Source organism: Geospiza fortis, unplaced genomic scaffold, assembly GCF_000277835.1.
Source record: "Geospiza fortis unplaced genomic scaffold, GeoFor_1.0 scaffold538, whole genome shotgun sequence".
NCBI lineage: Eukaryota > Metazoa > Chordata > Aves > Passeriformes > Thraupidae > Geospiza > Geospiza fortis.
Genome location: NW_005054368.1, coordinates 3,350,160 through 3,360,324, shown reverse-complemented (window position 1 = coordinate 3,360,324; position 10,165 = coordinate 3,350,160). Strand labels below are relative to the sequence as shown.

Here is a 10,165-nt window from a genome sequence, read left to right as displayed (position 1 = left end):
ATAGATAATATTATAATATTATAAATAAACATTACGATAATAAATATTATCGATAATAAATTATAATAAATTATAATAAATTAATATAATTTATTATAGTTAGAAGAAACTAACTTCTTCCCACCTCCTTCAGCCCTGAAGACGCTGTCAAAATTAGGAAGAAGAAGTTGACACTGACCAGACAGAATCCTTTGTTTAAATAGAATTTATGCATCATGTATGAAGTGTATAAATATGCAACAAGCTATTGTTTTTAAAAGTTACTCCTCTGTTAACGTGGGTCCTTTTTGGGGTTTATTTTGCTCAGAAAAGGTACTTGGCCTGTCCGTAACTCTTCGTTGTTTTTACCTAATATTGTCCTAAATCCCAATTATCCAAATTTTTATTAGTCTAATTATATTACTATATTTATAACCATTTTATTACTATGAAACTGTTTTAAATTTTTAAAAAATTTCAAAACCGAGTACTTGGCGTTTTCCACCTTTCCCCCCCGGAATTCCTGCCTGATTCCCTCCCTGCCTTTGTCCCGCAGCCAGAAGGACCCGAATCGCTTTGACAGGGAGCGGCTGTTCAGCGCCGTGGTCAGGGGCAGCCCGCAGGCTCTGGAGGGATTGCTGGAGTACTTAAGGAGGAACTCCAAATTCCTCACCAATTCCGAGTACACAGGTAGATCCCCTTTATTCGCAGGGGTGGCAGGGAATGTGCTCCTGGTTCTTTGCTTCCTCTTTGCCCTCTGTCTTTTATTTTCCTTACATTCACCCCAAGGTGGAGAATTGTCACGGACATAATTTATCAAAAATCCTTTTGTGTTTTCTCCTGAGAAGCCTCAGAAAGGAAATGTAAAAAAAATAATTATCTGCTGCTGTGGAATGCAACAGGTGGATCCGTGATTGGTCTCATGTGGTTGTTTTTAATTAATGGCCAATCAAAGTCCAGCTGGCTCTGGTCAGTCACAAGAATTTATTATCACTCCTTTCCTTCCTTTCTAACCTTCTGATGAAATCCTTTCTCTTTCTTTAGTATAGTTTTAATATATCATTTTCTTTTACTATAATATATATCATAAAATAATAAATCAGCCTTCTGAAACATGGAGTCAAGATTCTCATCTCTTCCCTCATCCTGGGAAACAACCACCACCACAGAGAATGCCATTAATTGAATATATCCTAAGGGTTTTGCCTTAGGACTGCTAAAAATACTGATAAAAACTTTTAAAATTAATATTGTAATTGATCTCTGAATCAAGAGATGCAAAGCACGCCCACAGCCCATTCAATCCTCTCTCCCTGCCAGATGCAAAGACTGGGAAGACCTGCTTAATGAAAGCCCCGCTGAACTTGAAAAATGGGAAACATGACACAATCCCAGTCTTGCTGGAAATAGACCAAAAGACACAGAACCCCAGGCCCCTTGTCAACGTGTCCTGCTCTGACTGTTTCTACAGAGGTAAGGAAGGATTCCTGTGAGATGAGCAGGGAAAAGGAAAAAGAAGGGACCTGGAGCTCCTGCAGTCTCCCCACCCCTTATTTCTGATTCTGCTCCTGTATCTCCTCCAGCCTTGAGTTATACCCTCCTTGGTCTATAAAACAGGAATGATACGTGCTTTTAATAACCCAAGAAGTGAGATTATTTACTCGGGAAAGTATAAAAAGCACTTGTAAAAGTGAAGTGGTCTGTGATTGTTGAATGAGTTTGTTTGGCTGCCTCAACCCTCCCGTGGCTGTTTGGGATCTCAGTGCCAGGCAGGGGGAATTGCCTGCCCTGGTATTGAATTTCTGGTGGTTTTGAGGCTGTGGAAAGCCCTCAGCTGCCAGCCCAGCCCACCCTGAGGCTGTGACATCCCTGCTGTCCCTGGGGTGGCACAGTGACAGGTTTGCTGTGCCCCAGGCCAGACTGCCCTGCACATTGCCATCGAGAAGAGGAGCCTGGAGATGGTGAAGCTGCTGGTGGAGAACGGAGCTGATGTCCACGCCAGGGCCCACGGGGAGTTCTTCAGGAAGAAGAAAGAAGGAGTTTACTTTTATTTTGGTGAGTCACTGTGGAACACATTCCTTTGGGGGTTTTATTGCCTCGCTGTGTGTGATGCCACTAATTCTAGATCTTCAGTGCCCTTTAATCAAGCCCTTGACTTATTTAAAAAGCAGAATCCTTTCCTATCTGGGCTGTTCACTGTGCATTTCCATCATCCTTGGGTTTATGTGTTTAATCCTGTCTGAGTGGCTTCAGACAGCAATACTTGGCTAGTTCACATTTGAGAGATCAGTTTGAGATGTGGGAAAGTGTTTCAGCTGCCCCTGAAATAGAGTAATTGTTTATTGTAAAACCCTTTCAGGATCCAGAGACACTGAGGCAGAACCTGTTCTGTGTTTCAGTGACAAAACTCTGGGCTGTTTTTGCATATTTTTTTATATTTTATATATTATTTTAATATATGTAATAAATAATTTTAATATATTTTTGTGTATTCTTATATATTATTTTAATATATTTTATCTATTATTTTAATATATTTTATCTATTACTTTAATATATTTTATCTATTATTTTAATATATTTTAATACATTATTTTAATATTCTTTGTACATTTTATACATTAAAATATATTTCTATATATTTCTATATATTTCTATATATTTTGTAGACTATTTTAATATATATTTTATACATTATTTTAATACATTTTAATACATTATTTTAATATAATTTTATACATTTTAATATTTTCTATATTATTTTTATATATTTTATATATTATTTCAATATATTTTATACATTTTTATACATTTTAATGTATTTTTATAATTTTTATATACTTTGTATATTTAACATATTTTTCTAGGATTGCTTTCCCCCCCTTTCTTGAATCCTCTTTCACCCCTTCCTGCTTCCCCTCCAAATGCTGTGTCCTGATCTCCTCAGGTGAGCTTCCCCTGTCCTTGGCTGCCTGCACCAACCAGCTGGATGTGGTGGATTACCTTTTGAACAACCCCCACCAGAAAGCCAGGCTGCAGGAGCAGGACACCCAGGGCAACACGGTGCTGCACGCCCTGGTGATGATTGCAGATGACACCGAGGAGAACACCAAGTTTGTCAGCAGCACCTACGTGGAGATCCTCAAGGCGGGCGTGAAGCTGGACCCCACCTGCAAACTGGAGGAGATTGTCAACTATGACGGCTTAAATCCCCTGCAGCTTGCTGCCAAGACAGGCAAAGTGGAGGTGGGGACAGCCAGAGGGGACCCTGGGGGTGCTGAGGAGCAGGGATGGTGGGATTTGCACCCCTGGTTGGTGAGGAGCAGGGATGGTGGGATTTGCACCCCTGGTTGGTGTCCAGTGGGGTTTGGCGTTGGAGCTTCTCACACCCAACCCGTGCTGCTGCTGCTGGCAGGGGCAGTGCCACTGGTGACCACAAAGGGAGGGCACCTCCAAGCCACCCAGCTGTGTCCTGCAGAGCCTCAGCTGTCCCTGCTGTCCCTGCTCCAAAACTGTCCCCACTCCTGGGGCAGCCAGATTTGGTTGTTTCCCTGCTTTTAGCCAGACCCAGGTGCTGGATGAGCTCCAGCTCCATCTGTGCTGCTTTGGGTGTCCTTCAGCAGCTGCAGCACAGAACAGGCTTGTGTTTGTGTCAGATCTTCAGGCACATCATCCAGAGGGAGATCCAGGAGCCCCCGTACCGGCACCTGTCCCGCAAGTTCACCGAGTGGACCTACGGCCCCATCCATGTGTCCCTCTACGACCTGTCCTCCCTGGACAGCTTTGAGGAGAACTCTGTGCTGGAGATCCTGGCCTACAGCAGTGACACCCCGGTGAGCCTCTCACCTCAGCTCCAGGACAGGCTTTTTCTCTCCTTTTTCATAGTGGGGAGCCAACGGGATATTTATTGTGGCATTAATTTGAAATTGTGGCATTTCAAGTTCATGTGCGCTTTCAGGTGGTGGTTTCTCTGGAAAAGGAGTGATTAGTGGGGCTGTCTGCAGATTTTGTTGTTTGGAGGCTGCCTGGCATGGCTCTGACCATCCATAATCTGAGAGAAATTTTGATCCTTTTGTTGTCTTAAGCCTCGGTTTGTTCAAATACCTCAATGAAGTGATTTCTATGCAATATTTATTATCTTTCACACTGAATAACCCCTTAACGACTCCCCAGTGGAATCCACACAGCTCCAGCCCTTAAAAAGACCATCCTCAGGTGAATTCCCATTCCTGGGGGCACACAGGTGCACTTTGGTTCCTTGTTTCCCCACAGAACCGGTACAAGATGGTGGTTTTGGAGCCACTGAACAAACTGCTTCAGCAAAAATGGGAAACCTTTGCTTCCAAGAGGTTCTACTTCAGCTTTGTCTCCTACCTGTCATTCATGATCATCTTCACAGCCATTGCATACTATCAGCCCTTGAGGGTAAAGGTAGGTCCAGCCTTTTTGTTGGGATGGATGGAGCAGATTTAAAAGTTGTGGGTGCTTGGCATCGCTGTCCCTGCCCGTCTCCACTGCTTTGGGTGGTTCTGGTTTTGTCTTGCAGCCTTCCTTCCCAGTGGAGTTCACAGCTGGAGGCTTCCTGTGGGTCTCTGGACTGATCATTATCCTGTTAGGAGGCATTTATCTGATCTTTGCCCAGGTAGGGGGATCTCTTGTCTGGTTCCATTGTAAAACAGGGGGGAAAAAGGGAACAGATCCCTTTCTGTTGTTCTCCTGACACCAGGATGTGCGGGAGGAATCCTGCTCTGGGACACTCACTGTGACCTGGCAGGGGCAGAACAAGCCAGGTTGCTGGGCAAGGGGGATCACAGTTCCACAACAGCAAATAATTCTGAGAGACTTCTGTGATTTATGGCATTAAAATGCCTCCCTGGCATTTAATGCAGGCTATTAATAAAGACATTGGGCTGAGGCATGATTCAGCCCTTGTTTATCCTTGCCCTTTATAAATGAGGGCTTTTTTTCATCTGGGAGAGATGAAATTGGGGATCTTGGAGATGAAAGGAGGAGCACATGGAGCAGAGCTTTGCCTGGGGCAGGGCAGGGCAGGGCTGTGCCTCTCACATGGCCTGGCTCTGATGAATGGTGCATTGATTTTGCTCCCCAGAGCCTGTACCTGAGGAGGAGGCGCCAGTCCCTGAAGACCATGTGCTCTGACAGCTGCATCGAGATCCTCATGTGAGTCCTGGGCTCTGCCACAGCCCGGAGCTGCTGCTTTGTGCAGCTGAGCTGCCCCAGCATTACCACAGAGCAGGACAAGCAGCTCCTCTGCCCCTCTCTTTGCAGCCCTGCTGCTGCCTCTTGTCCTGAGCCTGTTTTTGTTGCTGGGTGGGCTCTGTGTGCTGCTCTCAGCCTCCCCAGATGTGTTTTATTGCAGAGCACATCTGCAAGGGCCATTTTTGCCGAGATGAGCCACTGCCAATTCCTTTTTTTTTTTTTTTTCCCTTCCAGCTTCATCCAGGCCTTCTCCCTGCTGCTGTCAGCAGTGCTGTATGGAGCCAGCTCAGAGAACTACGTGGCAGTGATGGTGTTCTCCCTGCTGCTGGGCTGGGTGAACACCCTCTACTACACCCGCGGCTTCCAGCGCACCGGCATCTACAGCGTCATGATCCAGAAGGTATCAAAAAAAAAAAAAACCTGCAGATCCAGAAGGTATCCAAAAAAAACCTGCAGGGAGAGGCTCTGGGCTGGTATTGCCACCAAAATTTCAAGATGTGTTTTTTTGGTTCCTGAGTGATGAGAATTCGTCATGATCCAGAAGGTCAGAGCGGCCCAAAAACCCCTGCAGGGAGAGGATGTGGGCTGGTATTGCCACCAAAAAAAAAAATTTCAAGATGTGTTTTTTGGTTCCTGAGTAATGAGAATTGGTCCTCAGGAACCAAAAAAACACATCTTGAAATTTTGTTTTTTGTGCAGTTGGTAAATGAACAGGGAATTGACAGAAACTTTGGTGTTGGAACAAATTGTGTAGAGGATGCCTAGAGGCAACTGTTCATCCTACAGCATGATCAGGAGGATTTCATCAGAGGATGAAAGAGAGCATTTCATCATAGAGGATGAAATGAAGGGGAACTAGATAGGAATCAATACAGCTATTAATACCTATTAAAAACAAACAGCCATTTTCATTCGTTGCTCTGCCTGCCTGCAAACCTTCAGTTACTTTGCCTGCAGTGTTTGCAGTGGTCACAGTAAAACAAGCACATGCAAAAAGGAATTAGGTGCAAGTAGTGAAGGAGCTGGGATTGGTGTCCTGTGGAAGCAGAGGTGCTGCAGAATGAGGTTGGGTCAGTGTCTTCATCTGCAGCTGCAGCAAATCACTCGTTTGGCTCTGCTGAACAGCCCAGGTGATGGCAGCTGACACCTGTGTGCCAAAATCCAGCTCCAAACAGCACTGAAAACCAGTTTGGGCTCCCTGGAGCTGCTCAGCTTGGCCTCAGAACTGTTTCCAGATCCACAGAGGAACTTGGGACTAGAAAGGCAGAGCAGGGGTGAAACGAGGTGCCAGGGTCACCATTTGTGTAAAGTGAAAGGAGGTGGAAAGGAGAGGGGGGTGTGTGTTGAAACTATTTGGAAACAGCCATAGTGGGAGCTAACAGGGAATTTATTTGTTTCAAAGAACTGTTTATATTAACAGAGCAACAAAGAAGTTCATAGCACTGTCAGATTAAGCTGCCAATGATATTATTTACCTGTGGAAGTAATTTAACACATATTAGCAGTTTTCCACGCTGGATAAAAGGTGGAAACCTTGCTGTCAGTGCTCCTGAGGGCTGGTTTGTGGTGTGTGAGGTCATCCTGGTGATTTCATGCGAGACAAAGCCCAGCACTTCCCCTGGTTTGTGTTTCAGACCATCATGAGAGACCTGCTGCGTTTCCTCCTGGTCTACATGATCTTCCTCTTTGGCTTTGCTGCAGGTGAGCCCTCTCTGGGTTCTGTGTGGGCTGGGCTGCACAAATCCCTTCCCTGAGGGCTCAGGTTGTGTTTTTCCCCCAGCCCTGGTGACGCTGATGGGCGATGCCCCCTCAGTGTCCCACAACAAGTCCCTGGCTCCCCTGGAGAGCTCGGGCAGCCACGCCATGTACGGGGGGCTGCTCAGCGTCTCCCTGGAGCTCTTCAAGATCACCATCGGCATGGGGGACCTGGATTTCCAGGAGCACGCCAGGTTCAGGTACTTTGTCATGCTGCTGCTGCTGCTGTTTGTGATCCTCACCTACATCCTGCTGCTGAACATGCTGATTGCCCTCATGAGCGAGACCGTCACGGATATCTCTGGCTACAGCAAGAGCGTCTGGAAGCTGCAGGTGAGGCCCCAAAACCCTGCAGGTGAGGCCCCAAAACCCTGCAGGTGAGGCCCAGAGTCACAGGTGCCACTGCCTTCCTCCCAGGAAAACACAGGAGCTGCTCAGACCTGATCCCCAGAGGAAAAAGTGTCAGGGCCTGGCCCCTGAGCTCACCTCAGGTGCGCTCTGAGCCTGACCCTGGTGCTGTAACCAGGTGCTCCCAGCCCAGCAGGAGGCTGATGTGTCCCAGCTGTGCTGCACAGACCAGCTGGGCCCAGCTTAGCCAGGCTGGGTCTGGGGGAGCCAAAGCAATCTGTCTGTGGCACTGCAGCCTCACTCAGCTCTTCAGCCTGCTGGAATGAGGGCAGGAAATGTCTCTTTAGAGCTACAATTCAATTACCCTGCAAACAAAGCTGCCCCAGCAGGCCCTGGAGCCCAGCAAAGCTCTGCATGGCTCCTCTCTGATGCCCTTACACTGATGCCTTGTGAAGGCTGACCTGGAACAGAGACTGGACAGAGTTAAGAAATAGAATGGAGATTTATTAAAAGGATCTCCTCAATGGATGCACCTTGGGCAGCAGAAGAGCCCAGCCAGGGCTGCACCCAAGATGAACCAAAATGGGCACAAAGTGGACACAAGGTCACGTCTCATTTTTATGAAGTTCTGCTCCATTTGCATCTTGGAGTTCATTGTCCAATTCCAGCTTTAGCCCATCAAGTCCCATCCTGCTTGTTTATTTCTCTCTTCAGGCCACATTGTATTTGTGGGGTGCCCTCGTGGCAGGAAGGAATGATGAACCTGACTCCATGTCCTCAGAAATCTAATTTATTATTTTATTATACTAATTTATTATTTTATGCTACTATATTATATTAACTAATACCAAATATATAATGCAGAATATAGAATACTAAACTATACTATGATATAGAATACTAAACTAAACTATACTAAAGAATACAGAAAGGATACGTACAGAAGGCTAATATAATGATAATATGAAATAATGAAGAAATAAATAAGATAATAATGAAAACTCCTGACTCTCCAGAGCCCTGACACATCTTGCCCTGATTGGCCAGTGAGTCAAAATAATTCACAGCAGAATCCAACGAAACAATCACCTGTGGGTAAACAATCTCCAAACACATTCCAAAGGAGCAAAACACAGGAGAAGCAAATCACATAATTATTGTTTGCCTTTTTCTCTGAGGCTTCTCAACTTCCCAGGAGAAAAACCTTGGGTTGAGGGATTTTTTTTTCAGAAAATATGAATGCTACATGTCTGTCCTAAGCTCAGCTATTAATGTGCCTTTTATATTAAGTTGTCACCCCGGGAGTGCATTTTTAGGTGTATTTACAGCTGAACTTCAGGTGCATTTTTAGGTGTATTTTCAGCTCTTTGCAGGGGTAACCTGGGGCAGTACTCCAGGAGCATTTTGGGGTTGGGTTCCACTTCAGGAGCACTTTGGGGTTGGGTTCCCTGGGGATTCTCCAAGCCCAAGGGGTTTCTGAGTGGGGAGAGGCTAGGCTGGGCTCTGTCTGTGCCCTGGCTTCTCTCTGATTTTGTGGGTTTTGCTCTTTCAGAGGGCAATTGCCATCCTGGAAATCGAGAAGGCCTGGCTGTGGCGCCAGGGGGGGAAGAGGAGATCTGGCTGCTTCATGTCCGTGGGGCTCAACAAGAAAGATGAGAGGTGGTGCTTCAGGTAAGGCAGAGTCCCCATTCCCCCCTCACCCTCCAGCTCCAGCGGGGTCACAGCCTGGAGCAGCACAGGGAATTTCAGCACTGATCAACCACACACTCCTGGCTACACCCAAATTGGTTGGTGATTTCCAGGCTGGAGGTTTGAGATTTAATTGTTCCTCCAGCATTGCCACCTTTGTGTTAAGAAAATTCCCTGAGCTGGAGAATTTGAAACCAACCAGACCAGTGGACAATATGCAGGGAGAAAAGATATTTTGCCTCATGGAGCTTTGAGTATGGAAGATCTTTGCTCAAAAAAACCATCAGGGTGGTGTTGGCAGGATGAGCTGGGCTGGGAGGCTGCAGAACAATGAGATCTGCCCTGAGATGCTGCATTCCAGGCATCAGAGTCTTGTGGCATTTTGTCTCTCCAGAGTAGAGGAAATTAAATGGACAGATTGGGCAAAGGATGTGGGAGTTCTGAAGGAAGAACCTGGGAGCACCAATGATTCAGAACTAAATCCAGAAGGTAAATTTAATCATGAAGAAAGGTCTGCAGTTTCCTTTCAGCTTCCTGCTCAGCAAACTGCTCTTGGCATGTTGTTATGTCTTTGGCATTCCAGGCAGGCCAACTTGAAATTGCTTCCCCACAGCAGCATCCCTTGTGAGCTGAGAAAATAAAGATTTAGTGTAGGTCTGGGGCTGGCCAGAGTTTGGGAACAAAGTGAGGATGAAGGAGATGCCATTCCTATTCAGCTCTGGGAGAAATGGGCAGGAAATGCTGCTGAGGAAAAGCAAGGGCTGCTCTTCTTTTTGGCTCAGTAGCCCAAATATGTGAGGCTTTTCCTAGGAAAGGTAAAATTCAGGCTCATTGGTCCTGCAGATGTTAAACTCACAGGGCTTTCAGAGCCTGAATTTGGGCATTAACTCTGGCAATGCTGTCAGATTCTGCCTGAGACCTTTGTTTGCTTCCCTTGGTAGAGCTGGGAAGGAGCTCTGTGGAAATCAGAGCTGTTTCCCTGTTAGAAAGACCTTGTTCAGCCTGGCAGGGCCTGGCCAGGAGCTCCAGTGGATTTGGGCACAACCTCCAGTGTAGATTCCCCCGGGTGCCAGTTTGCCAGAGCTGGGGAGGTCGCAGTGCTTAGGAGATTCTGTGGGGTGTGCTGGGTGTTCCCTGAGCCTTCACCCTTCTAAAGCTGGGTCCCTTTGTCAGC

At 46.3% G+C, this 10,165-nt stretch overlaps 1 protein-coding gene across 3 annotated transcripts in view; it reads left to right on the top strand.

The window, feature by feature from the left end:
- Positions 1 to 10,165, top strand: part of LOC102037670 (transient receptor potential cation channel subfamily V member 2) — a 13,381-nt gene that overhangs the window by 2,931 nt on the left and 285 nt on the right. For all 3 annotated transcript variants that reach the window (XM_005424485.3, XM_031059801.1, XM_031059800.1), the window contains 13 exons: positions 536 to 669; positions 1,300 to 1,452; positions 1,894 to 2,034; positions 2,927 to 3,225; positions 3,636 to 3,812; positions 4,252 to 4,410; positions 4,526 to 4,621; positions 5,090 to 5,160; positions 5,434 to 5,599; positions 6,834 to 6,900; positions 6,980 to 7,287; positions 8,855 to 8,973; positions 9,386 to 9,480. In XM_005424485.3, coding sequence (XP_005424542.1) covers positions 536 to 669; positions 1,300 to 1,452; positions 1,894 to 2,034; positions 2,927 to 3,225; positions 3,636 to 3,812; positions 4,252 to 4,410; positions 4,526 to 4,621; positions 5,090 to 5,160; positions 5,434 to 5,599; positions 6,834 to 6,900; positions 6,980 to 7,287; positions 8,855 to 8,973; positions 9,386 to 9,480 — 1,985 coding nt within the window. The remainder of the gene's footprint in view (positions 1 to 535; positions 670 to 1,299; positions 1,453 to 1,893; positions 2,035 to 2,926; positions 3,226 to 3,635; positions 3,813 to 4,251; positions 4,411 to 4,525; positions 4,622 to 5,089; positions 5,161 to 5,433; positions 5,600 to 6,833; positions 6,901 to 6,979; positions 7,288 to 8,854; positions 8,974 to 9,385; positions 9,481 to 10,165) is intronic.